At 41.8% G+C, this 16,895-nt stretch overlaps 1 protein-coding gene across 5 annotated transcripts; it reads right to left on the reverse strand.

The window, feature by feature from the left end:
• Window positions 1-2,336: 2,336 nt before the first annotated feature.
• Window positions 2,337-16,765, reverse strand: LOC148067851 (uncharacterized). 5 transcript variants are annotated; one of them, XM_087805977.1, is made up of 31 exons: window positions 16,649-16,765; window positions 16,400-16,433; window positions 15,712-15,748; window positions 15,581-15,640; window positions 15,412-15,494; window positions 14,952-15,001; window positions 14,861-14,879; window positions 14,749-14,792; window positions 14,621-14,673; window positions 13,869-14,427; window positions 12,926-12,978; window positions 12,513-12,801; window positions 11,236-11,379; window positions 11,126-11,169; window positions 8,383-10,854; window positions 8,184-8,304; window positions 7,723-7,751; window positions 7,549-7,644; window positions 7,366-7,481; window positions 7,199-7,289; window positions 7,007-7,123; window positions 6,852-6,939; window positions 6,199-6,261; window positions 6,089-6,128; window positions 5,922-6,026; window positions 5,761-5,855; window positions 5,624-5,677; window positions 3,220-3,329; window positions 3,011-3,132; window positions 2,645-2,770; window positions 2,337-2,560 (listed from the first exon to the last, which is right to left on the reverse strand). In XM_087805977.1, exons 2-31 carry the CDS (start codon window positions 16,426-16,428, stop codon window positions 2,467-2,469), a joined length of 5,403 nt encoding a protein of 1,800 aa, XP_087662103.1. In that variant the 5' UTR covers window positions 16,429-16,433; window positions 16,649-16,765; the 3' UTR covers window positions 2,337-2,466. The 5 variants fall into 5 exon arrangements, with proteins under 5 accessions (XP_087662103.1, XP_087662102.1, XP_087662101.1 ...); XM_087805976.1 differs by having other exon boundaries at window positions 5,764-5,855; window positions 11,236-11,442; XM_087805975.1 differs by having other exon boundaries at window positions 11,236-11,442.
• Between the last annotated feature and the right edge of the window lie 130 nt (window positions 16,766-16,895).

A 16,895-nucleotide genomic window follows, 5' to 3' on the forward strand; every position in this document is an offset into this window, starting at 1 on the left:
TTTATTTATTTTTTATTTTTTTTATTTTTTTATAATAAAAAAAACAAACAAAATGAATGACTTTTTTTAAACACATATCTAATATTTTAATCAAAACAATTCAGAAATAGATGTTTTTTAAATTATAATATTATTATAACTAATGAGTTACAAAGAATGAGAAACATTAGCAGATTAAAGGAGAAAACAAGAGAGAAAAAATGGAGGAGAAGGAAACACATTTAAAGACCGAAATGATAAAAATTGAAAACTAAACAGTTAAAATACGAAATTAAGTCAGTGAAAAACAGACGATGAGCAAGCAATCAAACAAAAAAAAAAATTAGCAGAAAAAAAGAAAGATGGAAATTCTTCTTGAAACTCTTGTTTCCTCCCACACGTACACACTTTTACACTTTTCCTTGAATTGTCTGGACGCTCGACAGAAGCAGCTGCGACTCACTGACAGCAATACGATCCACATTCACACCAACTATTGTGACTATGGTCTCACGTCACTCGTCGTTATCGACACGTCCGTCTACGAAACCCACCCCGTGGTCACGCCTGGGAAAGACCTGGAAAACGCTCAAAGGAAGCGGCTTCATGGAAAAAACGGTTCTCACGAAGATGCAAGAAGACACTTCTTAGGTTCTGGGATGTGACAAGAATAATCAACAAACCAGAAAAGCGGTAAATAAATGCAACGACAGAAAGAAAATCTAACAATAGGACGGAAAACATGACATGACCTCACAAGATGACCTCAAGTAACAAGAAGGCCCCACGAGGCCCCGCACTATGATCATCTTCTGAATATAGTTATTACAGTTTAAATTTCACGTCTTGATGAATAAAGTTTAGAAATACAAACTTCTGGATCATCATTGTAGTGAGTACTGTGACTGATCCTGTGAGCAGACGCCAGCTCCGAGAAGTCAGCTGATCCAAACCTACACAATAAAGAGCAAAATCGAATTCTGTAGCTCAGAGCTGAAGGTTCAAATCCGTTTAGGGTGACAGCCGGATGCACCGAGTGACAGCACTAACCTGCTCAGAGAAAAGGTCAGCGGTGCACTTTTGTTGACCGACATCGTTGACCTGCAGTGACCTCTAGTGTTAACTGTCAGAGATGACGTCACGTTTGACCAGAGTCAAGATTGGAGAAAATAATTGAACTTCGAGGAGAGGAATTAAAGGAAAGGGGGAAAGAAAAGAGAAGGAGAAAGAAAAAAGTGGAAAAAAGGAACTTATGTGAAAAGAAAGAGGCAAGGACCGAAAATGGAAGGTGAAGAAAAAGGAACAGGGAGAATTAAAAAAAAGAAGATAGGGAAAAAGAAGTTGAAGAAAAGTGCTTCTTATGAAAAAAAGAAGGTAAAGAAGAAAGAAGGACAAAATGAAGATAAGGAAAAATTAAGTGAAGAAAAAGGAGGATGACAAATAAAAAGATAAGAAGAAAAGAGAGAGGAAGGACAAGGGAAAGATAAATAAAAGAAGAAGGTGAGAGAAAAAAGAGGAACAAAGATAAGAGGAAGATTAGGAAGATCAGGTGAACGGAGGAGAATAGATTCTTGGAAGGTAAGGAAAAAGATGGTAAGAAAGGAAAAGCAGAGGGATAGGGAAAAGAGGTAGAGAAGGAGAGGGTTTAACAAGACTAAAGGAGAAGAAATAATATAAGGAATAAAAGGGGAAAAACAAGGTGAAGAAAAAAAAAAAAAGAAAGACAGAGGATGATGAGAATAAAAGGATGACTTCAGTATTACAACTGTAATAAAGCCTGTGTGTGTGTGTGGTCTGTCTGACAGTAGCTCTTGTTTATATGGGGGTGCTGGAGGGGGGTCTGCTCCGATGGCTCACTGGACTGTGTCGGCTCAGAAAGTCCTCTCTGACGGTTGACGTTGGACACTCGGCCACCCAGAGCTCCCCCCTCTCTCCTCCCCCGCCCCCCCCTTGATCTCAGGGTCACCCCCCGCTGTGTGACCTCGACACTGAGCACATGTCAGCGCAGTGACAGGCAGGAGACTCGCGCCCACCGAGATGAGACCACAGGGTCACATGACCAAACATGTTCTAATAGTATTGTTGAGCTTATGGCTACATTTGAAACATGAAGGCGTCAGTAAAACTATTATTGTTGTGGTCTTTTTACTTTCTTGACATGACTTCCATAAAGTGAGTTTTTGAAGATCAAGAGATCCTGTCAATCATTTCTGACCTTGTCATTTCTACAGTTATCTCTGACATCACGTCTTCTGTCCTGTAATCACATGTGAAACATGTTACATCGATGATCAGATCCGGTGATTGAAGAGAAAGTGTTTCTCTTAACATAGAAAAGTTGTTGTTTATTTTACATCCTTAAAGACACACATTTACAGACGAAAATACAAAGACAAATGGCGCTGCCTGCAGGTCAGGCCGAGAATCACACGCAGTTCTATTCGTTCTGACATGAAGCAGGTGACAGATGAAGACAGGGTCGAGGTCTCAAGCCAGGAGGTCGTGAATCTTCTTGACGATCCTGGTCAGCAGCTTCCAGCCCGGACTCACAGAGGTCACGACATCATTCACCTGGTTCAGCCTGGACGTCACACACACACAATCGTTAGACCACTTGGATCGTCATCTAATCTTCTCCCCTCAGGTGATCAACCGGGAGACTCACCTGTTGTCTCCGATCAGGTTTCTGAAGCTGAACAGGTGGAAGACACAGTTGTGGTCCACGATGCTCGCCGACAGAACCACCTCGAACTTGGAGAACTTCTTCAGGCTGCTGAAGAGGACGTGAACGCTGAGGCCAGAGGACGACAGGTTAGTGTGGCTCACGACAATCTTTGGGCTGAATTACACAAACATACATGAACGTATGAAGAACCAAATACACAACATCAAAAGTAGAGAAAACACAATTACTTACTCGCTCTACGGAAACACACCAAGGACATGATTACCCACAAATGGTTTACACCAAAACACACGTCAAACTCTATATATTGACACAACTCTCTGGCTACACAATCAGAAGTCTCACCAAGTGTCCCGGCAGCTGATGTCGAGGATGTCCAGCCTCAGACCGCCCCACATCCTCAGCAGACGCACCTCCTCGCCCAGCAGACGACAGCGACTCACCACCAGGCCGACGTCGTCCAGCAGCTACACACACACACACATAAATGAGGCGACTATGTGAAGGTGCATGCGGGAGGTCTCAGCGTCAGCAAAGTGGTGTACGGGTGTTACCTTTGGGACGTGGCCACAGGTCGGGTACTTGTCCGTCCAGCATGTCTGGGCCTGCAGGTGCTGTGTGACGAGGCGGTGGACGAGGAGGGCGTGGTCCTGAGACCGCTTCTCTGCAGACGCACAACTTTAGTTGAAAACTTTCCATGATGCGATGACGATAAGGTGTGAAAATATCAGAATTTCTTTTTTTACGATATTGTATCGATATTCAACAGAACTATATTGATTTTTTGTTTCGTTTTCGAAAACCCAAAATGATGACTGAGAACGAGAGGATACAGTGACTGCAGCAGCTTTTAAATCTAAAGTTTGCACATATTTGGTGTCAAAGTAAAGTTCAAGTACTCGACAATACTACACATATATCCTCGTTACTACAGAATCACGATAAATCGTATCCTACCTCTGTATCGTGATACTTACACTGTAGTAATAATGATCACTTTAAAACGGAAGTTACGTATGTAACTACGGTTCTATGAGTCCCGGATGACCGCCAGAGGCGATGCTTGAATGCATCCATCTCGCGCATGCGCTGTTCGAGTTTAATACCAACAAAGTCACCTGTGACCCCTGATGACCCCGGATAGGGTATATCTTCCGGTGACATCAGCTGATCTGTTCCTGCAGAATCTTCTCGCGAAGTCATAAGGATTCTGAGTGACAGAACGCTCTGGCGGTCATCCGTAGTAACATCCGTAACTTTCGTTCTATTTCGTCCCTACTGACCGCCAGAGGCGTTGCTTCAAGCACTGGATGACCCATAACAACAAGGTCACGAAGAATCCCAGTACATACCTTATTGAGGGGAAGCAACAGAGTCGGGCAACAGGACCTAGTCTCTCTAGGTCTCTCTAGGCCTCTAGTCTCAGCAGCCTCCCGTTTAGATCAGCGGGATTGAGCTGGAGTCTGCTGCTGGGCTGAGGTTAACTGCTCAGGCAACGAAACGAGGCCCAACAGTTGCTCCACATCAGCAAGTCTGGCAGCCCTTACTCCCTGGGGCATGAAGCTGCAGTTCATACAGGGATCTTCTGAAAGACCTTCCCTCAGATGCTCGAGACCAAGGCATGAGGGACACATATCATGGCCATCTTCAGGCTGCAGAGAAGCCATACAGACTGAGCAAGAGTGGCCTCCAAGCATGTTAGCAACGAGCGAAAGGCCACACAGAGAAAAAACAACAAACGCTGGGAGCGGGAGCGAAAACACAGCCTTCACCAACAAGTGTTACACATAAGAGATAGAAGTATCACAAACGCTGGGAGCGGGAGCGAAAACACAGCCTTCACCAACGAGTGTTACACATATGGGATTGAAGTAGCACAAATGCTGGGAGAGGAAGCGAATACGCAGTCGTCACCAACAAATGTAAAAAATAACCAAGAGAGTGCAATAGGTTGCACCAGCACTCAAACGGTAGCTGTATATCAGCGGTATAAATGTCGGGAGAGGGAGCGAAAACACTGCCGTCACCAAAATGAATCAAAATACAACCAAAAGCAAGTACAACAGGTTGTACCGATATACAAATAAAGAGTACAATGTCGGGAGAGGGAGCGAAAACACTTCCGTCACCGAAAGAAATCAAAATACAACCAAAAGCGAGTACAACAGGTTGTACTGATATTTAATGATATAAGTAAGTTGGTACTTAGCCAAACGATGACGATCTCCGGAAGTGTCCACGGCGAGCCGCTACAACTTCTCCGCGTCAAAGTTCGTTGCAGTCTCTGGAGGGCGAAAGTTTCGCAGCTCCGACAGAAGTCGCGTGACTACCAGCAACGAAAGAGCTAGTCCTTGAGCTAGCTCGATGACATGCTACTTGCGCAGCGAGAAGATGAAAAGGAACAGATCCGCTGATGTCACCGGAAGATATACCCTATCCGGGGTCATCAGGAGTCACAGGTGACTTTGTTGGTATTAAACTCGAACAGCGCGTGCACGAGATGGATACATTCAGTGCTTGAAGCACCGCCTCTGGCGGTCAGTAGGGACGAAATAGAACTTTATTAGCGTCAATATTTTATCTTGCGTCAACAATGTGGGAGGAGCCTCATACTGATCGGTGATTGGCTGGAGACAGCGACCAACAACAAGTCAACACTAAATAACTACGGAATTAAGTTAAACTACACAGAAACAAACGTAAATACAAAACACAGCAAGTAAACCCAACATAATAAAAACACACGTTGAAATAATCGCAACAAGCCAAAAAATAAATGTCAGGCAACAATAAAGGACACACAAAGAAGTAGGAAAAACACAGCTCGTATAAGGAATAAAACAACACTGTAGCATTTGTTTCAAACAAACACACACACAGATGTAATGCAAAGAAACGACACACACTACCCAATTTTAAAACAAACCGTTCACTAAAACAATCCCTGGTTATTCTTACCATCCAGCTGAAACGTGAAGTCGATGTTCGTCACTTTCTTTTCTTTGTCGTCTCCTGAACACAAAACACAACAGATTTAAAACACAACATCTCCCTGTGAGCAAGCTGAGCAGAAGCAGCCATGAGCTTCTCCTCACCACCTTCATGAGCGACCTCCAGCTGCAGAGTTCCGTGCAGGAAAGTGAAGAGTGTGCGGCTGCTGGTTCTCTCCTTCATCCTCCACTCGCTCAGCCTGAGAGGGAATCACATGGTTTGAGATGGAAGATGAACAGAGCAGACAGAGAGAGGAATGACTGACAGGTGGAGGAGATCCTCTTGGCTCTCCAGGTTCTTCGTCTCCATCATCAGTTTGTTGATCGTGGCAGAATTCCGACTGTTTTGAGTCTCCAGTTCGCACACGAGTCTGTGAACGACACACTTGTTACAGAGGCTGCCTGACGTCGTTCTTCGCTGACTTGGACTCACTTGTTGTTTTGGTCCAGAGTCTGAGTGAGCGTCAGCATGTCTGTGGAGAAGACGTGGATTTATCAAGGCCGAGATCTAAGACAAGTGAAGTCACACAACGATTGCAATACCTTCCTGAAGACACTTCATACTTGGCTTGTTGTCGACAGAGGTTTCTTCCACTGCTGCGATCTCTGTCCAGAAAACACAGGAGTGGTGTTGGAAAATATAGATACACTTAAAAATCAATTTATTCACGAACCACATCGATATTCAACCGGATCCCATTTTATTCTTTTATAATCCTTCTTCTGTGGCTTATTTTTAAAATAAATATTGTTTAAAATAGAATAATTTGATTTTTTTTTTACAATTAACATGCAAATATTCAGGGGATTTTTTGTTTCTTTTTACATTTTGTGACGCAATTAAACTTCTGGCTTCTAGATGGCAGTTAAAGGAAAAATTGAAAAATGCAAAAACCCAGCAATGACTGAGAACGAGAGGATACAGTGACTCAAGCAGCTTTTTCTATTTTGGTTTCAAAAGCAATGAAAGTAGTTACGACTTTGTCAAGAGTCATGTGGTCTGTAAATTCTGCAACACCAGAGTCAAGTACTCGACAATACTACAAATATATCCTTGTTATTACAGTATCACTATATATCATACCGCGTATCGCGATATGTATTGATCACCAGATTTTTGCCGTTACACAGCGCTACTACACAGGTATGTGACTCGGTCATTAAGCAACAGTAGACGTTGAGACGTCGGTTCTTACCTGCTTCTATTTGAGCGATGCACTCATCCAGGCCTTCAATGATCTCACTGGCATCTTCCATCGTTTGCTTCACCTTCAGTTCTTCCTCCTGAAAAATCAACCAGTCTGGCTTGTAAACCAACAACCTTCAGTACAGCGCTCTGCCCTCCTCTCACCTCGTGAGCTCTGAGGAGCTCCGAGTACAGCGACTCCTTCATCTCGTGAGACTTTTCTTTGGCCATCTTTGAGAAGAAACGTTGATGCTCCTTCAACTTGACACTGAAGGACTTGAGCTGTGGAATCAAGAGACGCCATGAGTGTCGACATATAAGCTGCCTGTGATGATGATGGTGAAACAACAGCTGCACCTCCTGCTCTGTAAATGTCTTTATCTCTTTCAACAGCGGCTGATTCACCATCCTGAGAGGTTTGTCCAAGTCCTCCTTCCTGACCTTCAATCTGACCAAACACACGTTCAACGTTGGTCCGAAGAAAACAACCTTGAGTTGGTCAATGAAACACGTTCGCTACTTACTGCTCCACCTTCTCCAGCAAGCTCCTGTAGTCACACTCGTAAACCTTCAGCTGAGGCAGCAGGACGTGTCGTTCCTTCAGCAGAAGCATCTCCTTAGAGTCTCCATCAGACTTCAGCTGCGGAGTCGAGAGAGGATCGGTCATATGACTGAGCAGAGCGGACGCCAGACGCTCGTCCACCTACTATGCCGGGGACACTCTGTCGAGGATTGTTGATGACACAATCCACGTGGAAGAGCTTCAGGAACTCGGACCCCGTGAGGTCAACGTCCTCCAGTTTCTAAGAAGTACAAAAATTAGGTTGTTGAAAAAAAAAAAATAAAGTAAAAACTAACAAGTCAAAATGAGCAAAAAGTACCTTGTACACGTCGCCGGTGCAGTCGAGAGCTGCAGATGAAAAGAAAACGAACCAAAAAGTATGTTTTGTTATTTTAAATTTTAAATATAAATAACAGTGATGAAAAATCATACAAATGGTTTGTATTGTAAAAGTACATTACATTTTAATATGGTAAGAATATACAAAAATGATACAGATAATACAGACATAATTATAAAAGACTGAATGAGGGAGAGCGAGACTACATTTAAAAGTAAATACAAAAATAATGGAAAGTATTAAATTAAACTCAATCATATATTTGAAATATTAAAGTTGTTAACTTAAATTAAATAGTGTCATTTTGAAAATCAACAAAATAGAAACAAATGAAACCTCAACACCTTGAATGAAACAATAAGTAGGGAAAAGCAACAATGTAACCAGCAGGCTGTAAAGTGACAATTTTAAACACATTTCTAAAAATATTTTTAACTCACCTGGTTCAAACATGGCCTCAGACCTGCTGCCAGCGTAGGAGCTGCCGGACATGTCGATGCGTTGGGTGGACACGCTGGGACCTGACACCATTTTGGAGTGAGGGACGTGACATGGTGAATCCTGGAGAAAAAAAATCACATGCATTTTCCAGATCTCATCCTCTAGTCTCCTCTCCAAGATGTACTAGGACAAGCTCACCTCTTCGATCGTGGCATCCATGCTCGGCTTCACCATACTCTCTGTGGTTCGCCCTTCGTCTTCTAGCAAACCTCTTGACCTTCCATGAGCAGTGGCCTGTTCTTGAAGCAGGTCCAGGTCTATGTCAACGTCACGTCTCTTCACAGGGCTGCTCTTCTCTGTGATCCTGTAAGGACTCCTCACATCCAGGGACTCGGACACGTCCTCGTAGCTTCCGAGTTCTTCGTCGTTTATGTCGCTCACGTCGTGGTCTGTGGCGCCGGTTCGGTCCTCGATCACAACGTCCATGTTTGTTTTGTCATCGGCAACACTGCGTCTGGAGGGGAGTTTGGGCTTCATGTGTCCAACTGACACTCTTGACATGAGCGCCTTGGTCTTCAGGTTCAGCGGCGTCAGGGAGTTCAGGCGTGGCTCTCTGGCGAGACTTTCCTCTTTGTGATCAGCTTCCGGATATTTGTCTTGAGCAGGTGCTCGTACATCGGGGTCAACGTCTGGTAAGGGGACATCTTTGGGAGCAATACTTATCATGTGGCTCAGCCGTTTGACTTTGGTCTGAAGGTCGACCAGACTCTTTCTTCTGGATTTGCGAAAAGGTGGAGAAATGTCGTCATCCAGTGAAGTTGTCTTTGTTGAATTTCTTTCCTCATGAAGCTCGTCTGGATCTTCTGAGCCAGGGATCTTCACCATAGTGTAAACACGCTGTGCTTCAGCTAGATCCATGTTCTGGTCCATCTGCAGCGCTTCTTCAGGAGCGCTACACTGGTCGTCCTCAGCACACAGAGGCGAGTGGACGCTGTCCATCTCTTGAAGGGACGAGGACTCAGTAGCCGCTTCAGAAATTGTAACATTGAGTTTTACTTTCCTTGCATTTGTCAGCAACGCAGAGTGAGAGTGGAACGCTGTCAAAGATCTGCTTTGAGAGAACATGCGAGCCTCAACCTGGTCAGAGCTTCGCTTTAATTCAGCTCTGGTCCACTCCGGCTGGTGCTGCTGAGAACCAACAGTGCTATTGTGAGTGAACGTCACATCCATGGATGAAGCGGAAGAACTCCCTCTGAAGGCTGCTAAAGAGTCCTGGGTCTCTGCTGCCTTGCCTACGGTGTGACTCTTTGTCACGTCCAGAGCTCCATCGTCGGCACTGAAGTGCAGGGTTTTGTCGCTAGTAGGAAGCACAACGTTCTTGCTTTGATCCGTCTGAGGTTCAAGGTAAGCGGACGGGTTGGAGGTGTCGGTGAGAGCTTCTGGGGTTCTCGATCCAGATGCTGGAGAAGGAATGTGGTCCTGAGGGTCAACGATGTTCAAAGTGTGATTCTTTTTTATGTCCATAGATGTGTCGTTGAACTGGGATCTTGTCATTCTTTCTATGGATTGTGTTGGACCGTCCTGTTTTGGCAGATTGTGCGTATCCAAATAAGCCTCAATATTTACCGTGTGAACCTTCGTCACTTCCATGGACGCATCATTAAACCTCTGGGTCTTTTCTCTACTGTTGGGTAAAGCTTTCTCTCCACTCGTTTTCCAGAAGTCCTGTTTTAATTGTTCTTCATCAAGATAAGCAGCCATATTCACAGTGCGACTCTTTGTAATGTCCATATCCGTGTCTTCAGCTTGGAATCTTTTCGTTCTCCCTTCACCAAACTCTTTACTCTGGTGCTTTTGTGACTCAAGATAATCCACAAAGTTCACGGTGCGACACTTCGTGATGTCCATATCACTGTCTTCATCTTGGAATTGTTTCGTTTTCTCTCCTCCAAACTCTTTACTCTGTTGCTTTTGTGAGTCAAGATAATCCACGATGTTCACGGTGCGACACTTTGTAATGTCCATATCACCGTCTTCAAATTGAAATTGTGTGGTTCTCTCTCCACTAAACTCTTTACTCTGATGCTTTTGTTGTCCCCAGCAATTGGTGATTTGAACAGTGTGACTCCTCGTCATGTCCATCTCTGCGTTGTTTGCGTTAAATCGGACGGTTTTCTCTCCGAGCGAAGGCACAAAAGGTACACTCTGTGGTGCTTGTGATTCACCATGAAATGCGATGTTTGCAGTGTGACTTTGCGTCATCTCCATCGCGGCATCATTTGCGTCAAACCATATTTTTTTCTCGCCCCCGACCTGAATTTTCTTCTTCTGAGGAACAGCATCAATGTTGACAGTAAGACACCTGGTAATGTCCATGTTTCCCTCATTGACGTGGAACCTCACGGTCTTCTCTGAAGGTACAAACTCATTACGGTAACGGTCCAGGTGTGTAGCCAAGTTAGTTGTGTCACTCTTGGTCACATCCATATCTGCATCATCTGCATTGAACCTGATGGTTTTATCCCCAATATGGGATAATGGTTCCAGTTTATTTGGGATTACCAGATGAGCAGCAATGTTGGTGGTGTGACTTTTAGTCACGTCCATACATGCGTCTTCAGCACTGAACCTCAGCGTCCTCTCTCTGTAGTGGTCTTCAACCAGTGTGACCTGTAGGACACACATATTAGAGAACTTTTTGGAATCTATAACCCTCACACACCTTTTTTCAGATTTCAAAAGACACTTTTCTTGGCGTAAAACTGTGTGTATTTGTTTTTTTTTATTGCATTTAGGCTGTACAGTTATTGCAAAAATCATAACCACAACCATTTGATCACAATTATCGATATTAAAATCATGATAAAAAATGATTTATTTATAATTCAATTTGCTTTTATTGCTGGTGTTAAACTATAAAAAGTAAATCTAACCTACTCACCTTCGGTTCCACAGTGCCTGAAGGTCGAATCGAAGACTCCAAGCCTGGATGACAAAAAAAAAAACAGTTCAAACAAAACATTGAGTTTTATTGTCAATTTAACGCTGCACCTTTATAGACACTTCGTCTGTGGAGGTTTTCTTCAGGGGTGACACTTGATTCCGAGTAGATGGAGAAGCTTTTGGGCTCAGTTATTCGACCAGTTTGTGCTTCCGTCAGATCCATACTCACATCATTGTCACAGATGGACTCCTCTGATGCAAGAACGGTCAGTCTGGGCTCACAGTTAAACACCTCATTCTTGTCACGGATCGAATCTGACGGCAGGTTGGTCTCGATGTTCATATTAAGACACTCTGTCAGATCCATCTCTACGTTGCTGACTGCAAATCCTAAGGACTGATTGACTGATTCACTCTCTGCAATCAGGTGTGTGCACTGATTGGCTGATTGAGCCCAGGTGTGAAGAGGCTATATCTGCCCTGAGACCCCAGTGCTCTGTGCTGCTCATTGTTTGCTCTATGCAATGGTGAGAGGTTCACTCTGAGTTCCCTCCGAGTTAGAAAAAATAATTGTTCATGTTTCTTGTCTTTCGTTCAGCTGCTTGGCAGCAGTGGTTTGGTTCTCACTTTAGTTTTGGTTATTAAAAGGTAGCCTTGTGCTTTTTGTTTTCTCCCCCTCCCCTGTAGTCGATTGTGCGATTTTGTGGTTATCCCTCCGGAGATAACTTTAAGACACCCCTGGGTCCGCACCTGTGCCCCAAACCTCCCTTCCCCCCACGCCGAGTGTTACAATATCAGCTTGAAATGACGTCACAAGACTTCAGTACCATGTTTAAAATGTAAAAGTTCACAAAATTGTAAACTTCCATGCAGTATTCTGACCAAAGAGAGAGGATCAGGACAAAATACATTTTTGAATTAGTCGTTTACAATTTTTTAAGTCAACAGAAATTTCAATTTAATCTTATTAGTATCTGATTATCTCAGTACAAATCGATCGAATTTAAATCTGGCCAGTTTCTCGCAACAATTGTACATCTTAACGACTGAATATCCATGAAAATTAAAGACTATTGAAGAGTAGAAAACATGTAACAACTGTTGCGTAGGCCTCTCAGCACTGTAGCAATTATATATATATACATGCATGTATTTTGAGTAAAGTTTGATTGGATTCACCAATATCTATGATAGTTTAGTTTCTTATTCTCATCTTTTAACCACAGAGCAGAGAAAAAATAATTAAGTGTTACATTTGCAAGTTAAAAATATTTTTTTCAATCTTCCTACATTTTTTTTATATGAACTTTAAAAACAAAAACATTTACTTGTACCATGAAGCTGGTGCTTCAGTCTAAATGTTGATTGTGAGAAGCGTTACTCACCAGTTCTCTTAGGCAGAAGGTCATTTGCGGGTCCAGTTTGAGCTTCTGTCAGGTCCATGCTTAGCTCTTGGTCATCAGGAAGAATAGTTTCCTCCATGGCTCTGGTTCTGTTCAGGGTGCCGCTCATAGTTGTAGCAGGCTCTCTGGTATGAGGAATCGTGCTCAGTCTGGAGAGACTTGAACGAATGTTTGTGAATGTAGAACTGGTTGAAGATGCAGAACTGATGTGCACTTTGTGGTTCTGAGATGGGTCAGTACCAACAGCTTTCTCAGCATGTCCGCTTTCAACCTGAGGATAAAACACGAGGCATCACTCTAAATGAACCTGGTGACACAGAACTAGTACGTCTGATTATTCATTCAGACTCTTCAAATCAAAGCTGGTTTAAAAAAAATAATAAGAAGAAAATGACCTTGTGACTGAGACGGTAAGCAGGTGTTGTAGATTTCCTCCGAGACGTCAAATCTGAAAACAAATAAAGAAAATTAGGGCAGCGGAATAATATCAGCAACTTAAAATCTTTAAAAGTTTTGTGTTAATAGGTTCAATCATTTGAACATTAACAGACTGGAAGGCTGCACTGTGAAAAGCTGGTTCGGTGAGTGAAGCTTGAGAATGATTCGATTAAAATATGTGTGAAAATACTATATAATTTCTACTGACCCGAGTTCAGTGGAGCTAAACTGGTATATTTCCATAAATGATGGTGGAGCCACTGTGTCAGAATGAAAAATGGAGAATACACCAAAAAGTGTGCAACTTGAAACCACTGTTTTGAGCATCATCTCGCCCTGTGAGCTTCGTTATAGTCTATTAAATGTAAACCAAACTGTAACCTACATTAAAGGGCAACTAATGAGAAACCGGTCTGAAATCTGGGCGAAGGAGATGTTTTGAGAGGGGAGTCCATTATGACGTAATAATGGCTTCACTCCTCCTCCAGCCAGCTGAAATTACGCCCTACTTTATTTACACAACAAGTCCCTTGGAGGTGGAGACTCCTGGGACTGATGACACATTGGCAAACCTCAACATTTGACCAATCACAACAGATAAGTGTTTTCAGTGGGCGGGGCTTAAGATAATTTTGTTATGTAAATATTTAAATGAAAAGAGAGTTTTGTACAAACAAACACATACTGGTGATGAGTACAATAGAGTCCAACATCACTTTAAGAGATTACTTTATCAATTTAATTTCATGCCCTGTTTATATAGTGTGGATGTCGGAGATATGCACTTCTTCAGTACTTATCTAGTTTTGAAGAAGTTTGGAGATGTGTTTAACAGTTTGACAGTAAAGATAAGTTTTAATTTAAAGAATCAGATTAATATCATCAACAGACGGTTCGTACCTGTCATGCATGGAGCTCTGTGATCTGCGCTGCTCATCTTTTCCCTCTCCTCTTCATGAGCCTTTAATGTTTCTTTGCTGGGAAGAAGAAAACTGAAAGGATCGTCTTCTCCAGTTGCATCATCACTTTCTTCCGTCTGTCTCAATGAATTCTCCTGGTTGTGACCTTGGTTGACGGATGTGTTCTTTACTTCACAGGGAGCCTGATTCTTTTTACACACATTCGCCTGTGAAGAGTCTTTATCTGTTGCAGCAGCTGGAGTCATTCGAGGGATGATGTTGAATCCACTTGGTTTGGAGAGACTTGACAGAAAGTCTCTAAATTCAGGGTCCAACTCGGGAAGCGACGGTGAAGTGCAGAAGTCCATGTTCACACCTGCAGCTTCCACAGAGTTTGAACCGAGTGTGAATGTCGTAGTTTTGCTCTGTGGAAGGCCCATGAAGACATCAACGTCCTGGGCAATGTTGATGGTGTGACTGTGAGTCATGTCCATGATCGCATCATCGTCATCGAACATCATCGTTCTGTCTCCGGGGCGTCCAGTGGACATCTGGAAGGACTTAACAAAAATGTACTTTCATCAAGTCTGTGAGGCCATTCAAATCAATCGAAACAAAAAATGAATGTAACTAGTTTGCACTTCACAACCAATTACAAACGCTGTAGCATCTTGTCAAACGCAACAACTTGGAGGAACTCTTCAATAATGAACTATAAAATCACATTCAACACCTTATGAGAACTGAACTGACCTTCTCATGTTGACGACTGTGATGTAGAGGAGCGTTCAACAGGGTTTCCATTCCTTAAGAGATGTTAAAGGACACTAATGTTATCACGTCTTTTCTGTTTTCAACTTTCAAATATGTCCAACGATCACCTTTAATTTGCTGACTTGCTTCCTCACTCCCGACCACCTGCAGCCTGATGTTGGAAAAGGAACCTAGTCAAACACTGAAGGAATCATACGTGAAGAGAAACAGTCACGATACCTGTTCTGTGGAGCCGCAGCTGCAGAGGAAGAAAGCAGGACAATCATTCAAAATGTATCCGGTTTTGTTAAGATATTTTATTTGTACATACATGTGGTCATCAACTCCTGTAGTGGACTTCTGCCAGAGTTCTTCACGTCCCTGTGAATGATCAGATCATACATTTTTCTTTTCTTTAAAATGTACACAATCACATAGATTTTAGATAAGATTGTCAACTTGACATCCATCCATCCACCTATCTCAGACAGCCTGGGACTTTGTTTCCGTGGCCCTGGTTAATTCAGAGTAAAACTATAAAATGATCATGTTTTTGACAGCTATTATATTATTTGGAATTGTTTTTACAATTCAGTTTAGGTAAAAACATAATCTGGCAAAATAGTTAATTTTTTTAATGAATTATTACATTGAAAATATATATTTTTAATAATTTGCTTTATAACAATATTTACACGTTTCACCTTTGGTTGTCTCATGACTTATATTTAAATACAAAGTACATAAAAACGAAAAAAAATAAAAAAATTCTCATTGTTACAGCGACTCACTTTGAAAAGACAACAACATTGTCAGCTGCAGCGAAACTGACTCTTCTGGAAACTCTCTTCTCCACCGATCTGCATAATTCCACCTGAGAAAGAAAACGACATTATTCGAATTAAGAACGCTTCCGAGTGTATCCTCTGTATTTCTGAGAATTAGCTTCAAGGTGTTTACTGTAAAGTCTTGTTGTGCAGGCTCTGAACAGATCACAGATTTACGAGGCAGTTTTAAAATCTAAAAACAAAACAAAAAAGGAATTAGAAAACGGAGAAATTAAACTATTTAGTCATTGGGTTTCCACTGACCGAAGAAAGGCGCCGTTTGGAGAATCCCCCATTTTCACTGCAATAAAAAAACGCGGAATCTTGTTATTATTATCAGGTTAGAAAAACATTTCTTGTCATCATTGCAGGCATCTTGTTCACATGACGTACACAAATAATAAAAGGACATAGATAAAGTCTGAATCCTGTAACATCTATAATAAATAAAAATACATACATTTGAAGTTTATCTGAAATTCAAATTCGAATCTTTGTTTTATTATTTGTTTGTGAAGTTGAAAATGTCAAGGTTGTACGTGTATGATGTGTTCAAAACTAAATGTGTGTGATATAATACAAAGAGCCAGAGGGAAAACTGAGCTTAAAATAAATATATTTTAGATTATTTATAACGTGGTTCTTAAACCGAGTTAAATTATTACTATACAGAACAGTTAATATGGAAACGGAGTCAACATAAAATATCAAATCAGGCTCGGATTATTTATCATCGATTGCTTAACATTAAATACATGTATAAAAACAATACATATTGTTTTGCCTTGTAAACAATAATGTTATTTTTAAGATTGGTTTAAACAGGCATTGTTTTAATATTTAGATTTTAATTTTCATCATTTTCACATGTCTTTTGTGGAGGCGAATTTGTTGTGTGTTTTTTTTGTCCTTGTTATATAAACTTATTTTAGTTCAACACAATTGTACTCACTCGTTCCTGCCAGGCTCCTTAGGATCCATTTTCACTGTAGACAGAGACGTTGTAATATCATATATACAATAGATAATAATACTTTTGGTGATCGATCAACAACATCAATGCAACTTGACAATATAACGTTGTTTTACTCTCTCTTCTAAACATCTTAAGATAAAAACAAGTTCATTTGCAACGAAAAACTAGATTGACTGCTGATGTTAACGGACCATTCTTTAAACTAAAAACCAAACACAAAACTACCTTTTCGTGACGACCACCTATATTCCAATATCTTGCGAACGTTAACGCAATAACCTGCTGTATTAACTTCTTAACTAACCTGTCTTGACATGTCTAAAGACAAAGCTAACTCAAGCGAGCATCGCTGCTAACGAGCATAGTTTTGAATTTAGCCGCCCTTGAGCATGCGCAATAGTGACTTCAATGTTGGGATTATTTACTTAACTATTATTTCTCACTATTATACCCACGTCGCTATTAAAGCAAG

This window comes from Callionymus lyra, chromosome 13, assembly GCF_982586985.1.
Source record: "Callionymus lyra chromosome 13, fCalLyr1.hap1.1, whole genome shotgun sequence".
Classification (NCBI taxonomy): Eukaryota; Metazoa; Chordata; class Actinopteri; order Syngnathiformes; family Callionymidae; genus Callionymus; species Callionymus lyra.

Coding starts and splice junctions, on each gene's coding strand:
- LOC148067851 (XM_087805975.1), bottom strand. CDS start 16,428: ATGGATCCTAAGGAGCCTGGCAGGAACGA. Junction 15,495..15,580: donor CTGCACAACAAGACTTTACA/GTAAACACCTTG, acceptor TTTCTTTCTCAG/GTGGAATTATGCAGATCGGT. Junction 5,856..5,921: donor CAAGAGGATCTCCTCCACCT/GTCAGTCATTCC, acceptor ATTCCCTCTCAG/GCTGAGCGAGTGGAGGATGA.